The sequence below is a fragment of the Anguilla anguilla genome, chromosome 13 (genome assembly GCF_013347855.1).
Source record: "Anguilla anguilla isolate fAngAng1 chromosome 13, fAngAng1.pri, whole genome shotgun sequence".
NCBI lineage: Eukaryota > Metazoa > Chordata > Actinopteri > Anguilliformes > Anguillidae > Anguilla > Anguilla anguilla.
Genome location: NC_049213.1, coordinates 901,813 through 918,233, shown reverse-complemented (window position 1 = coordinate 918,233; position 16,421 = coordinate 901,813). Strand labels below are relative to the sequence as shown.

The 16,421-nt window shown below is 41.0% G+C and overlaps 1 protein-coding gene across 1 annotated transcript in view; it reads right to left on the bottom strand.

Annotated features, from left to right (window-relative positions):
- The window catches only part of LOC118210811 (protein NLRC3-like), a 48,148-nt gene that overhangs the window by 26,212 nt on the left and 5,515 nt on the right, over nt 1–16,421 (bottom strand). The window contains exons 2-8 of the mRNA XM_035387257.1: nt 16,043–16,173; nt 13,792–13,937; nt 13,582–13,692; nt 7,205–7,274; nt 5,508–5,805; nt 3,118–4,589; nt 2,705–3,012 (exon numbers count right to left, since the gene is read on the bottom strand). Coding sequence (XP_035243148.1) covers nt 2,705–3,012; nt 3,118–4,589; nt 5,508–5,805; nt 7,205–7,274; nt 13,582–13,692; nt 13,792–13,850 — 2,318 coding nt within the window. The 5' untranslated portion in view covers nt 13,851–13,937; nt 16,043–16,173. The remainder of the gene's footprint in view (nt 1–2,704; nt 3,013–3,117; nt 4,590–5,507; nt 5,806–7,204; nt 7,275–13,581; nt 13,693–13,791; nt 13,938–16,042; nt 16,174–16,421) is intronic.

The window sequence follows — 16,421 nt, the reverse complement described above, 5'->3', positions numbered from 1 at the left end:
CTTTGATCAGGTTTAATGTGGGAGAGACAAGCTGTGGTTTTGTTTTGTCTTTCATTCATTTCTTTCATGATTATCTTCTACTTCATTTCCAGGACTGTCTAATTTTTGTTCATGTAATTGAGCCTATGTTATTAAATTAGATATTTAATTGGGCCCTATTTTCTCAGTAAAGGCACAACTGTCAAACACTAGCAGCAACGCAAGGCGCTGGTGAATTTGGGTATTTCAGTCATTTCTTGACTCCAGGCACTAGCACAACTGTGGCACAGTTGTAAAAGAGGCTGGTTCGATCAGAAAAATTGACTGTGGGTGTGGTTGGGTTTGGTTTCATTATCGCCAATCAGATCACCCCATTTCTGTCCCTTTGGGAAACACAGCCAAATGCTAATTTCACCATGGCTGAACAGCAAGCTTGTTGTGATCATCTCAACTGAAGGGAGGAGAGTGTTCTCTAGCATAACTAGAAGTCTGTACAACACTAAATTCCTAGACCTTGCAGCAGGGCCCCTCCGTCTCCAGGCACCAGACCTCCCAAGGACAAGAATAAGTTAGAAATAATGCATGTACGTGTGTTTGTGTGTGTCTGTGTGTTTTCTTTCTCTCTGTCTTATACATTTGTAGAAGTCCAAACTGGTGACCTTGGCTTTCCTCCTTATCCTCCCCCTGCCATCCTACCAGGGAGAAACCGGCTATGACACCATGCTGCCCAGGACTCTGAAAGCAACCGATCGATAAAGACCAAACTATTATTTCTGATTTAATTATTTCTGATTTAAAGCTTGTTTATGCAACGCTTAAGACTAAGAGGTCACCGTGTGCTTATTCAGTATTTATGCTATATGACTAGTCACAGCCAATCATTTATTTTGTTTTTTTTATTTTACTATATGCTTCTGTATTAACCAAGTACCAACTGCCCCTGCTTTCTTCAGTTCGTGCTTATCCATTTTGTTGTGTGTAGGTACTGGACTCTTTCTGCAGAAATAAATCGTATTTCTTATATGGATATACCTTGTCATGCCTGGTTATTCTAAGGGGAGAATTTTCTCTGCCAAACACTATGAACTATTACAACCATTATGAGGACTTCTACAAACCAATGAAGATGAAACTGAATGGTTGTGATTGAATTTTTTGTTAATATTTAAACAAAAACAGTGTATTTTCTGTTCATATGCCAGTTTTAAAAGCTGTAATAAATGGTTCTGTTCCCATGAACAGTTTCACAGGGAGAATATTCCCAGTCTGGCCAGGAGCAGGAGGCAGCTGGCAGAGACAGCCTCCAGTCGGCCTCTCCATCATGCTGTTGCCGCTACTGTTTCAGCTAGGCAGGCATCGCGCTTGTGCACCAGAGGACAGGAAAGAAGCATTTTGTCTGGATAGATTTTTTGTTTCTTTGCTGTCAATTTTTGTTTCATACCACTATTTAAAATAAACAAAAAAATTATTTACTTCAACTAAGTGTCAACCATTCCAGACATGCACTTGATAAGATGAATGTACATTCACTAGTGAAACGGCTCCACAGCCAACCAGTCCCTGCTCTCTAGTGCACTCTGTGCTCTGTAATCTCTGTAGCGATCGTCACATGCAACTCTGCTTCTCTCTGTATGAAAGTCCTGTAATGTGTCCTCTATGAGGTCTATGTCACATCCATGGCATATGGCTATGTAGTGTAGAATACAGCACAACACAAAGAATGCACTGACTTTCTGAGGGCTGTACAGTGATGTACCACCCAATCCATCCAAAATTCTAAAATGCATTTTCAACATTCCAAAGGTCCACTCAATCATTGACTTAGCCTAGCCAAACATGTGATTAAAAGCAAGTTTACAGTGCGTTCTAGGCTCACTGTAAACACTATCTGAGGGGTGTAAAGCCGGTCTCCCACCTGTCTCATTCAAGTAGCTTACACAATTAACTCCACTGCCTAAATAGCCAGCATTGGACTGAATAATTTTTCTTTAAAATAGTTAATTGAAATAAAGAAAATATTTCTTGTATCTGTGTTATGTGTTTATGGATTCACATGTGTGGCACAGTTATAATGCCAAAATAGGACGACCTAAAACCTGGTATGGGTTGGTTTAACTGCAACGCATTATTCAACTCCAAACTAACACAGTGCCAAATGTTTCTATTGGTTTCTATTCTATTACCGATTGCACCAACAAACCCATGTTGACACAAGCAGATTAACCGCAGACCATAAAACTAACAACCCTGGTGAAAGTGAAAAATATGACAAGCAATTCCAGGTGTGTTTGTGCCTGTGCTATCACCAAAATAGGGCACCTTTTCTTACTGCATACTGTAACTTAATATAGCTTCTCTTCATTTTAATCTGCATTAATTGTATGTTCTGACAAAGGTTGATCCATCAGATTACTCTGATATCAATAAACTCCTTATTTATTTCACAATTGCTATCTTTGCAAATAATTAGTAAATATATCAAATCAGTAAATAGTAATAGTAAATAAAATAAAATATATGGTAAGTGCTGAGGTTTTGCATTTGATGCTGCTTATGTTCTGGATATAAGACATTAAATGAGGGCACGAGTTAAAACATCTTGATTCATAAATCTTTTTTTAACCTAATTTTGCCCAGCAATTTTATGGCACATTATTCTGACTAGAATTAGAAAGTGGGAAAATGTGTGTTCAATAATCTACATTATTAATGACGTAATACTCACATGGCCTTCCTGCAGTTCCTGACTACTGGTAGCAGTCTCTGATGACCTGCTGCTGATGTGTTGTAGGTATTCAAGTCAAACTCATCCAGGACCTCCTCTGACATCAGTAACACAAAGGCCAGAGCTGAACATTGGCCTGGTTCCAGCTTTTTATCAGAAAGATTTCCTGATCTCAGGGAATTCTGGATTTCCTGCACTAGAGAGATGTCATTCAGTTCATTGAGACAGTGGAACAGATTGATGGTCCTCTCTGCTGATGACTCCTCTCTGATCCTCTCCTTAATGTACTGGACTGTTTTCTTAATGCTCTTTGACCTGCTTCCTGTCTGTGTCTGCGGGTCTGGTAGAAGTGATCTTTTCATTCTGGGTAATCTTTGAAACAAAGCTAAACGGGTGTTTGTTTTGCATCTTGCTCCACCAGGTCTGCTTCCTGTCTGTGTCAGTAGTCCTACGAGAGTCTGAATGGAGTCCAGGGAGAGGCCGAGAAGGAATCGGAGGTAAAGGTCCAGGTGTCCATTCTTACTGTCTAAGGCCTGATCCACTGCATTCCTGTGTAACTCAGACAGCTGCACTCTGTCACTGTGAGGTTTTGATTCTTCTGCTCTGAGTACATTTCTGTTCTCATTTACACATGATTGAAATACAAACAGGGCAGCCAGATACTCCTGAATGCTCAGATGCACAAAGCAGTAGACCTTCTCCTGGTGCAACCCACACTCCTCCTTAAAGATCTCTGTGCACACCCCAGAGTACACTGAAGCTTCACTGACATCAATGCCACTCTCTCTCAGGTCCTCTTCATAGAATATCAGATTGCCCATTTCCAGCTGTAGAAAAGCCAGCTGCCCCAGTTTCAGGATGATTTCTGTATCTGATGCTGACATTTTCTTTGGCGTTGTCTCATTGGTGCCATGATACTTCTCATTCTTCACATTAGTCTGAACGAGCAGGAAGTGTGTGTACATTTCAGTCAGAGTTTTGGGCAGGTCTCTACTCACTTTATCCAACATTGTCTCCAGAACAGTAGCAGAAATCCAGCAGAAGACTGGTATGTGACACATGATGTAGAGACTCCTGGATGACTTTATGTGTGAGATAATTTTGCTGGCCTTTTTCTCATCTCTGATTCTCTTCCTGAAGTACTCCTCCTTCTGTGGGTCATTGAATCCTCGTACCTCTGTCACCTGGTGGACGCACTCAGGAGGGATCTGATTGGCTGCTGCTGGTCGGGAGGTGATCCAGAGAAGAGCAGAGGGAAGCAGATTCCCCTTAATGAGGTTGGTCAGCAGCACATCCACTGATGATGACTCTGTTATATCGGAGCAGTACTTATTACTTTGGAAATTTAGAGGAAGTCGACACTCATCCAGTCCATCAAAGATAAATACAACTTTGACTTCATCACCTTCAATACTTTTGATCTCTTTCAGCTGTGGAAAGTAGTGCTGCAGAAGCTGCATCAGACTGAATTCTCTTTTCTCCAGCAGATTCAGATCTCGGAAAGGAAGAGTGAAGATGAAATCAACGTCCTGATTGGCTTTTCCTTCTGCCCAGTCCAGAATGAACTTCTGCACAGAGACAGTTTTCCCAATGCCAGCAATGCCCTTTGTAAGCACAGTTCTGATAGGTTTTTCTTGTCCAGGTAAAGGCTTAAATATGTCATAGCAGAGGATTGCAGTCTCCTGTGTGGTTTGTCTCTTGGATGCTGTCTCAATCTGTCTGACTTCGTGTTCATTATTGACCTCCCCACTTCCCCCCTCTGTGATGTAGAGCTCTGTATAGATCTCATTGAGGAGGGTTGTCTGCTTTGTTAAACCTTCAGATATGCATTCAAACTTCTTCAGATGAGTTTTCAGTGCCTGCTGGGCTCTTTTTATGAACTCATCTGAAGAGAGGAAATATGAGAATAATATTTTTAAAAATGTGATAAACATTTCCCACTCAATAACAGATTTTAAGAAAAAACAGCCAATAAAAGTATTAATGCATTCTGTCTCCACAATATTTCACACATATCAGTCTTATAAGCTTATAACAGTATGTTACACACCTAACACAGCATTACACACCTCTCTCACAGTCACAGTGTATTACACACCTCTCACACAGCATTACACACCTCTCTCACAGTGAGTTACACACCTCTCACACAGCATTACACAACTCTCTGACAGTATTACCTACCTTCCATCATTGAAATAGAACTTCTTGCTGACAGCAGCATCAGTGTCACTGTCACTCTCGCTATAATCGTTTTCGACTGAATTAACACAAATGGGTATTTTTTTCATTATGACGAAAAGGAGCGCTTTTTTTATTCCGAGTTCCCAACCAACTGCCTCCGACAAGGAAACCCCGTTGCAGGGTCATGCTTTTGCTTTTGGAACGAGCTTCTTTACAGCATGAGACACCAAGAGGCCCTTATAATGTAATACTTCTATACTGATTGCTGAGTTTGATTCCGGGATACAAACTCAGGGCAGTATGTCTGATGGGACAGTGGTCTAGTTACTGGTTTTTGAGCACAAGATTCTGCCTTTAAACCCCCCTCAGGGACATTTAATCTTGTCCATTTCCTTGTCCCTGTAATAACTGCTTGAGGCAATATGTTAATAAATTTAAATGTAAAATAAATAAATGTTATTTTTGGCCTTTAATTTACAGTATGTAAATTGTCAATGTAAAACAGTATTATGAAAGTGTAGATGCTGTAAATCAGAACATTGATCACTGTTAGATTTGCTATCTAAACTCATATCAAAATTCTAATTGACGCACAGTAGCAATGAGAGAAAGCTCTTACTGTGCTCAGCGAGCTCCTTCTGCTTCATCTTCCTCAGGATGTGGAGTGTGATCTTCAGAAACCTCTCACTGCCGCAGGTCTCCAGCAACTTCTCAACTATGCACGCAGCCTCAGGATCCTCCTGCTCTCTCTCAATGCATTCAGGGCAATCATCAACTTCACGACTGTCGAACAATTCATTAATAAACTTCATAAACTGATCGTCAAGACAGCATTCCGGGCAATCCTGACTCAAATGGCTCTGAAAGAGTTTCAACTTCTCATCCTTCTTCAGCTTCATCAGCGTGAGCAGGAGAGACTGAAATAAACACAGGAAGAGGTGTGCTGTATCAGTGTGAAATAAATACATGAAGAGGTATGCTGTATCACAATAATAATTTAACACAACAAATAAAATGGGCCATAATTCATGAACCATAACATTGAATTTTTACGATGCTACATGTAAGGTTACACATGCATCCGTAAATTATCCTGGATAAAGACATGACTCCTTTATATTGGCCAACTCCGTCATTCCTGCAGTCTTCTAGGGGAATCCCCCTCCTGGAGGGGTGGCTGTTAGGGTACAATGGCTGTCCGATAAAGACACAGATGAAGATAATATAATAGTGTGTGTGAATAGTCATTCAGTCGAAAACTCGCATAAACATGTACTGTAGCCCAATAGAGAGGACGTTTAGAATGCTGAAAATACACTTCAGATGTTAGCATAAGTCAGGTGGAACATTACAATACAGCCCTCAGAAGGCCTGAATATTCTTTGTGGCGTGTTGTGTGTTGCATAACGTTGCCAAAGTCATGGATGTGTCAGACATAAACAAGGACACATTACAGGACTTTAGAAGGCGTGATGGTGAACTGAATGTGCTGATGCATATTAATGAACCGAGATACCCCAGCAGCACGGGCGAGGAGGAATCAGCTGGCAGAAGAGCAGCTTCATCTATAGCCAGCCAAGCAGACAGAATGGTTTATTTGATTGAAAAAATCCACAACATTGCCCAGCGAATACTGCATTTATTTCGACATTTTAAATCACCTTTTTTTAATGTATTTTCAAATAAGGTCTGCGGGATTCACTGTGCATGATGGTTGTTTTTTTAGATCTCCGAATTTTAATGGACTCGCGCAGAAACAGGTCTTTTATGACAGAGGTAAATCTGTCTTTTCTAAGTCTTTTTAAATCCACCATTATATTATCAATCCACCAAAGTGCAAGTGCAGGTGGCTATTAGAGGGAATGGGAGATTATATGCTGACTGGTTTATAACTTGTTTATGCCCAAGACACACCTATAAATTAAGGCAGTAAGTTCAGCCCATTGGAACCTTGTGCCTTACATTGCGCTCAAATAATCCACTGATAAACCAGTGTAAGTGGGTTTGGACACAACCTAAATATATGTGTGCCACGTGCTTTACTATGCGCTAAGATCATTAAAATAGAGCATTTTTTATTACATTTTCTAAATGTTTAAGTGAAAAGCTGGTTTATTGTGTTCATATGTGTTCCACTTTGGATGGTCATGAATAATATAAAAAAGGTGAAATATGTTAATAATGTTAAGGGCAATGTTAGGCACTTGAAAAAATTACCCTTGCACTATATTATATAGGCATTATATATACTCAAATAAATTAACTGCACAAAGAAAACACATAACCCTTTAAAAACTAGAAAAAAAGATCTCGTACCTTTTTTGCGGAAGATAATTTATCTGAACCCTTCTCCTCAAAAGAGCTGTACTCCAGTGACTGCTGGATCCTGTGAACAGAACATGGAGTCAGAGCTTCCAGTTAAACTCATCCTCATACTGCAGCTCTAACTCACAGCACATAGAGACAGGGCTTCCAGTTAAACTCATCCTCTTACAGCAGTCCTATCCAGAAGAATAAGTTTTACACATTGTATACTAAACCATTTGCGCAGTTTCTCTCTTGTACACACATCAGAGTCAGAAACTAATGAGCGTTGCGCACTGAATGCGCAAAGCAAGTTCTGTCAGGAAACTCAAAAATTGCAGCTGACCAATCGGTCGGCTCCATTAACCTCATACTCAACACTCTTCTCTTATCCATCCAATCACAGGCACACATCACCAATGGAGCACCTTTTTAAACCACCAATCAGACCTATCAGTGCTGCTGCTTGCCTGCGCTGCTTTTGCCTGCTTCACTGCTGCTGCTCAGAACTGCACTCACCCTCCACCACCCCATCACCACCTGTTGTTTGGATCTGCTTCTACATACTGGCGGGTTTACAGGTATTCTTCCTGTTTAGTAGGGGAGATGTATAGTACTCCCTGTTAGACAAAGTTAGTGCATGCACTAATGTCTAAAGCAGATCCATTCACCGCTGTAGGACAGTTGTAAGTTGCTTCTCTGCAGTCCTCTCTCTGAGGGCTCAAATGCTTTATTTCTGCATAAGCTCCCAAATGAGCCTGCGTCTGTTACTTTCAACATTCCAACACTATCTTCCACTTCCCTTCAGGATCGCCAGACCCCTCATGCCAGATACCCATAATTCTAAGATCAAAGCTATAGATGACACTGGGGGGGGATTAACAACCTCCTTGCACGTAGTGGAGGCATAATAAGGAATGTTCATTCGCTGTTAACCACGCTCGTGGTGTGAACCCCCACGGTGTGATATCTCTGGACTGCGTCAACTCAGCGCCTAGGTAACTGCTGCGTGTCCCTATAGAGCACCACCGGCGACTAGCGGGCACCGTCAGTATTTCAAGGCCGCTTCATTCACACCAGCGAATGGAGGAAAGTCTAGTCGAAGAATTAACAAATACAATTACAATACCCAACAGGTCTGAAAAATTCAAAGTGAGTGCAGGCTATTAGAATATTACAGTATCCTGTTCCTGAGTTCGCTAGCCTGCACGACTTAGAAATAATTCTTCATCTTCTCGTAACCTGAACCAAAATCATGTTTGGTATGGGTATATTTTAATACTCATAACGAAGGTCGGGGTACAAAGTATATCCACCTTTCTTGCATTGCTAAATAATTATCCAACTAGATCAAAATTGAATTTCATTTACCAAAGTTATTGAAACCCGCCCCACAATGGGAAAGGCGGACGTAATACGAAGGTGTGCCCTCCAAACAGCCAATGACAGGTCAGACCGCTCTATTCCGACCAGGTTTTTAAGTCAATGACCACCGAGGCTGCCTCTCCTCTCTTTATCTTTTTCTAATTTTTCCTTTTTTCCTCCGTACCCGAGCCGTGGTTCACGTTGATTTTTAGGAAGCTATCCTAGCCTCGGTGTCCCCGCCGAATAACCCTGGATCGCTGTACCTTAAGAGTGTTCGCGCCGCTTTGGAACAGTGTGTCTACGCCTTGAAGTACTGACGGGCTCGTGTTGGGAGTCCAGTGTCGCCGATCAAGCTGGCCTGTCCCAAGCTGCATTTTCCAGCTTTGAACTTAGCGCGTGCTGCCTCAGCTGAGTCTCGGGGATCACTTTCTCCTTCCTCCCTCTTTCCTCTCTTCCTCTCCTCTCCACACTCCAACTCGTAAGTAACGCCATAATTCGAAGTTTAACCTACCGTTAGCTATTTATGCGTACATCCGTACGGAGACAGCAGTAGCAAGACAGCAGCGGCTGGACCGTAAACCTAATTATATGGTTAAAGAACTTTGTGCTATGAGTCGAGTGTATCTGATTGTTCTCTGTCTCATACTAATCATAGGCTACGTGCGTAAAATGGTATGAGTTCATAGTGAGTTTCTGTGTAGCGGTACCCAGTAACCTTGTTGAGAGAGCGTTTTACTTATGAACCATAATATTAATACTGTAACGTCTGACTCGTCACTACATTCTAAATTCATTACATTCATTTGGCAGACGCTTTTATCCAAAGCGACGTACAAGAAGTGCATTTTCATGATCGTAGACAACTGCTGAATCACAGGTTCAGTAAGGTACAATTACTTATTTTGTACAGCTATTTCTAGCTGAGAACAATGAACACTATCCTGGTCTAACATCTGCAAAGCCAAACTAGGCAGAAGATTAAGCTAGAGTATTAGGACAAATACAATTTACCAAGAAGTGCAGGGATGGGGCAACATGTAACAAGTGACAAGGAAAAAGGGTTTTTTTTTTTTTTTTTTTTTAAATATATATATACACAGCATGGTGGTGGTTATTCTAGGTATAGTCTGAAGAGATGAGTCTTCAGGCCACGGCGGAAGATGGATAGTGAGGTTATATGTACTGAATTGTATCGTGCTATACTGTGACAGTATCCTATCCCATAATACAACCAAACTGCTTAACTTAAAATAAGAATTATTTGTCATTAAAGCTTATATTTTTGTATATGTGTGTTTGTGGTTCCTATGTCGTGCTGATGGAATGATCCACCAACGAAGCCAAATCGAGACATTTGAATTAATAAGTGCAGAGGGTAAATTCCCTCTAAATAATTTCAAGTGTTGAGGTTGATAAAGGGTGATCTCCAGTTATTCTGGGTTCAGTATTCAGAGTGCTGTGCCATACCGGAATGTGACATAATACACCCACCTACATTGGAATGTGACATAATACACTCACTGACACCTGAACATGCCATAATACACCCACCTACACCTGAAGTTAAAAACAATGCATGTACGTGCGTTTGTGTGTGTGTCTGTGTATGCGTTTTCTTTCTCTCTGTCTTATACACTTCTAGAAGTCCAAACTGGTGAGCCTGGCTTTCCTCCTTATCCTCCCCCTGCCATCCTGCCAGGGAGGAACCGGCTGTGATGCCATGATGCCCAGGACTCTGAAAGCAACCGATCGATAAAATACCAAACTATTATATCTGATTTAAAGCTTGTTTATTTAACACTGAAGACTAAAAGGTCACATGCATCAATAAGAAACAGAACTGTACAAATCATAAGTAAAACACTTTGTGCTATTAAAAAGGAGGGACTGCCCCATTTTCTTCAGTTTGAGCGTTTCCATCTTGTGTGTAAGTGCCAAACACGTTCTGCAGAAATAAATCCTATATCTTAGATGGATATATCTCGTTGTGCCTGGTTATTCTAAGGGGAGAATTTACTCTGCTCTGCAACACCCACCTACACTTGAATGTGGCACAATATACCCATCTACACCTGATAATGACATAAAACAACCACCGACACCAGAATATAATAACACACCATAAACAACTGAATGGGACATAATATACCTACCAACACTTGAATGTGACATAATACACTCACCCACACCTGAAGATGACAAACAACACCACCTCCACCTGAATATGATATAATAAACCATCAACCCCTGAATATGACATAACACACCCACCTACATCAAGATGTGACATTATACACCCACCTACACACAGGGCTGGACTGGGACAAAAAATAGGCCCTGCCATTTTTGGCTCAGACCGGGCCCACCGCAATCGGTCGGACACCGCCCATCAGAACAACATCCTCGCAGACCGTTCAATATGTATGATATATATCTAACCATTTGCCAAAGCCCCTACAGAGCGGAGTGTTATGGACAAGTCAAGTATACCAATGCAAGTGGAGCAGTGTACTCACTCCCTCTTGACCCTGGTGATCAGAGGTGGCTGTGGAGTAAACAATACCCATACTCAAAAAGTAATTATTAAAGAAAAACTCTGCTAGACGTTGTATGAATAATTCAAATGATTTAATACAATTTTACGTAAAAAAAAAAAAAAACAAAAAAAAAAAACCACATTCACTGTACATTGATTGCCATTCAAAGGCAAAGAATAAAGGTCTTAAATAAAACAAATAGCCTACAATACAGACTCTCTACAGTAGACAACGTACAATGGAACATGCTAAATGCTAAGGCAACTTCGCTTTCACTCGGTTTAGTTTTCTCCATTTAACGCAAATGCTTTAGAATCGTCGTCATTTAGAAATGAGATCGCATTGATGTATGATCGTGATTTTTTTTACAACGAATTGTGCAGCCCTATTCCATACAATTATTTATTATATCCTTGCAAATTTAGCTACTTCTCCTGCCTCCTCATTCGTAGACTACCTCGCTCGCGCTGACTAGTCTCGACGTGCACCTCTCTCTCGCTCCTCCGCTCACACCTCTGATAGTGTAGTAGTGATGTGTCCCGAGTGTTTCCGTTTTTGCCATAAGAATTTGAGAATACAAGGTGTTATTGTTCATTCTGTTAAAATATTCAGAGAAAAGAAAAAGCCCAAAAGCATTTTTGATCGACTTGTTTATGTATGAATCTTATTAAACCCGCCCCATATTAGACAAACGGTTGTGACTGGCCCGCCATATCTCAGGACGAGAGAAATCCGTTTAATATTAGCATGAGTGACCAGACTGATCTGCAGAGCGGAATTAAATGTGTTTTAGGCAATGGTATTATCAGAGGCAGAAGAACCACAGTACAATATTTTTAGCTCATCAAGAAAAACACAAGAGAGCTAAGCTAACGACAGTGCATAGTGTCTCCCCAACATTGATAATGATAACGCTAGCTTGCGGCCAAACAATGCTAACGTCATTACTAGCTTATAGTTTTGCTTGACACTAGACTAACCACATGCTGCTGCTTACCACTTCAGCTTCATTATCCTGCTCATTTTGTGACTGTCCCTCGTCTGCCCTTTCGGGTTCATCCTGCTCAGAACTCACTATCAGAGCTGTCTCGCTGTCTGCCTCATCTTGGACCGTCACATCTCTGATTTTAAACACCCGTTGCTGGTGCTGACTGCCAGCAGCAGGTACTGCAGGAGCCCCCACAGTCGTTCCAGCAAACATTTAAGTTATTTTGACACATTTTGAGGCATCCTCCGCCAGCTTTCTTATTTTTTTCTCCCGCAATTTCTCAGCACCACTTTTACGCTTTCCTTTCTCCATCGCACACCGCACCGCCTACGAGGCTGAGGTGATGTCGACTCCGAGTCTCAAGGGCAGAAACGGACAGCGAGGGGTGGGGCCTAGACATGTGATTGGGCCAGCCCAGTGTCAGTATAGAAAACGAACCAATGGGCCACTGAAATTGGGCCAGGTCAGTGCCAGTATGAACAAAAGGCCCACTGGCCCAAAAGTAGGTCGGCCCACCGGGCATTTGCCCGGTAGAATATAGGCCCAGTCCATGCCTGCCTACACATGAATGTGACATAATATGCTCATCTACACCTGAAAATGACATAATACATGCATCGACACCTGAATGTGAAATAATACATCCACCTACACCTGAATGTGGAAGAAAACACCCACCTACACCTGAATATGGCACAACACACCCACCTACACCTGAATGTTACACAATACACACACCAACAATATAATGTGACAGAAATATACTTATCCTACACCAGAATATGAAATAGTATGTCCACCAATGCTTGAATTTTACATAGTACACACACCTAAACCGGAATGACAAAACACACCATCAACACCTTTGTGTGATATATTACACTCAATCGACACTTGAATTTGACAATAAACCAAACCTACACCTCAATGTGACATAATATACCCACCTACACCTTAATGTCACAAAATACAGCCACCTACACCTCAATGTGACATAATACACCCACCTACACCTCAATGTGACATAATACACCCACCTACACCTGAATGTTACACAATACACTCACCAACAATATAATGTGACAGAAATATGCTTATCCTACATCAGAATATGACATAGTATGTCTACCAACACTTGAATTTTACATAGTACACACACCTACACCGGAATGACAAAACACACCAACCAACACCTTTGTGTGATATATTACACTCAATCGACACCTGCATTTGACAATAAACCAAACCTACACCTCAATGTGACATAATACACCCACCTACACCTCAATGTGACATAATACACCCACCTACACCTGAATATGGCACAACACACCCATCTACACCTGAATATGATATAATATATTATCAACACCTTAGTTCGGCACAATACATCTACCTATACCTGAATATGACATGGAGCACCTAACCTACGACAGAAATTAGCCAGTCAGATTTAGGTTTAATTAAATAGTTGTGTCAATATGAACCTGTTCATTTACCTTGAATCACCTGGAACCTCTTCTCTGAAGTTGAATATCGTCCCCATTGAATGATCACTCTTCATAGACACACAGCTGGGTACAGGTGACCCTGCTCTTTCTACCTGGACCCTGTGAACAGAACATGGAGACAGAGCTTCCAGTTTAACTTATTCTCTTACTGCAGCTCTAACTCACATCACATTAAATATCTGATTTGTGCATTCATACCGTTTTTTGTTAGTGCTGAGGGTTCCTCCTTCGGTGTCTGGCTCTCCTGAGTGACTCATTTTAGAAACAGCACCCCCTATCTCAGGAGACTGGAACACATCAGACCAGTTTACACCACATGTGGATTCTATCCCAAACTAGCCAACCTGTAAACACACAAAATGAGAACACACTGAACACACATATAGACACACTAATATACAGAGACACGCATATACAACACGCCACAGTGTTGACAGGAAGCAATCAATAATTTAAATAGGCCCTAAACATGTTCTATACAGCAACTGTATTACATAAGTGTAAGTTGTAAACTCTCTCTCATAAAAAACACGTTTTCAACGTACAAAAATGTCAAGTTACTCACACATACAAGACATACACTGTCTATAACTCATTCATTCAGACTGCCAAAATCCATTAAAAGTATTGATATCCAAATAACGGCAAGTTACGGTACTACAAACAATATCGGCTATCTTGCCTCACCGAAATTAAATAAGATGTATTCCAAAGCAATGCTACCCAATATTTCCCCAATTCTTTCAAGCCACTTGGCCCTGTGTGTATAAGCATGCAGTACATGGACAGGCCAAACGTGTGTGGATGGCTCTCTCACAATCAGGATTGATTGAATAGGTGTCTACATGTTCAATTTGTATTGGTATGTATGTATTTCACTGTCCTGCCTTTCTGTTGCGTGAATGATTGTATGTTTCTTGGTATAAATGTCTGTTCGTAAATGTGAATGTAACATGCTGCGAGGGAAATGTCCCTATGGGGATAAAGAAGTTCTCTATGTATGTATGTACAATATGTATTTTACATGTAGTATTTATTGTACGTAGCAAATATACAATCACTTGTACATTTACTGAAATTCAGTTCAGAAGCAAGTGTAAACATGTTTTCCGGAGAAATATGCTTGCTGTAGTTACTGACCAGCAGTTTTCTACATGAATTTCAATGTGTTCCATGAGGCAATTCGAAATATTCGACACTTTGATCTGACACAAAGTGTGCATGACATTGTAAAACGGTAAGATTACAAAACACAGGGCCAAGTGACTTGAAAGAATTGAGGAAATATTGGGTAGCATTGCTTTGGAATACATCTTATTTAATTTCGGTGAGGCAAGATAGCCTATATTGTTTGTAGTACCGTAACTTGGCATCATTTGGATATCAATACTTTTAATGGCAGGCCTGGATTTCGGCAGTCTGAATGAATGAGTCATAGACAGTGTATGTCTTGTATGTGTGAGTAACTTGGCATTTTTGTACGTTGAAAACGTGTTTTTTATGAGATACCCTATATCTTATCACACGTTACTTTACCCTCTACTATCTTAAGGTTTCTTTATACCGTCTGTTATATATACCGTTCCATAAGGAAACGCATCTCGCTCATCACTTCATTTACTTTGCACTATAGTCTGTCATCATGTCAAACTTCACCTACACGCCCATTCTGCTAAAAACATATTGTTTCAACTAGTCTTGTTTTCATTTCTCTTGTACTATTATTTTACAATATGCAAAGATTGCTGGGACATATGCGTCTGCTCCTATTCTCCACTATCAAGTGTTCCACTTCTACTACTTCCAATTCTCACGTAAGGTGACTGATCTAGCAAAGCAAAACAGCGAAGAGGACTCCTACCTGCAGATAAGCCTATCAAACTGCCTTATAAACCTTACAAACACTAAAAGTGCATCTCGACGAAATAACAGAAAACGGAGCAGGACAGAAGGGTAAACAAGTTGCAACCTACAGAGCTCTAATTCTACAAGTTTCCTGATAATTTAGTCAATCAAGGCTTGTTAGATGGCCAGGAAACATTGGGTAGCATTGCTTTGGAATACAATTTATTTAATTTTGGTGAGGCAAGATAGCTTATACTGTTTGTAGTACAGTAACTTGGCATCATTTTGATATCAATACTTTTAATGGCAGGCCTATATTTTTCCAGTTTGAATGAATGAGTTATAGACAGTGCATGTACATTGAAAATGTGTTTTTTATGATATAAATATTACACTGGATGGAAAAGGAAAACATTTACCAGAAAACAAAGGACTGAATAGAAACATGGTTGTGCTTTATTCTACCTCGGGTAGGGGTATCTCAAACACTAAAGCCTTTTTTGGAGATTTGTTCCTCTACTAAAAACCTAGTGTATGGCTGGACCGGCCGACCAATGGCGTGACTTCATCACTCAGTCACTCAGGCCCGGTCCACACCGCTTACCTCGCGTGTGCGTGACGGTCGCGGAACCTCTTGCTTTTCATTTCGGCGCCCATGTTAACAGGTTGGAGCAGCCACACAGCCTGCGTGAGACGCGCGTCTGAGGCGGGTCATCTAGGGTTTCGGCGTGGAGCCTATTTTTCACATGTGAGGCGCGCGGTTCTCAGCAAAAATAGACAGTGAGAAGAGCTGTTGATAGTCATATTGACATCATACCAGCAACATTACATAACTGACACCGTTCACTATAGTTTCAATGTCTAGGCTATATCTGAATGTGTCACAGACATTAAAAAAAAACATAAATATTGTAATGTGAGTGGTGAGAACTTCACCTGTGTCTGATTGACTCTGCCGAGTGACTCTATAAGGCGGAGCCCAG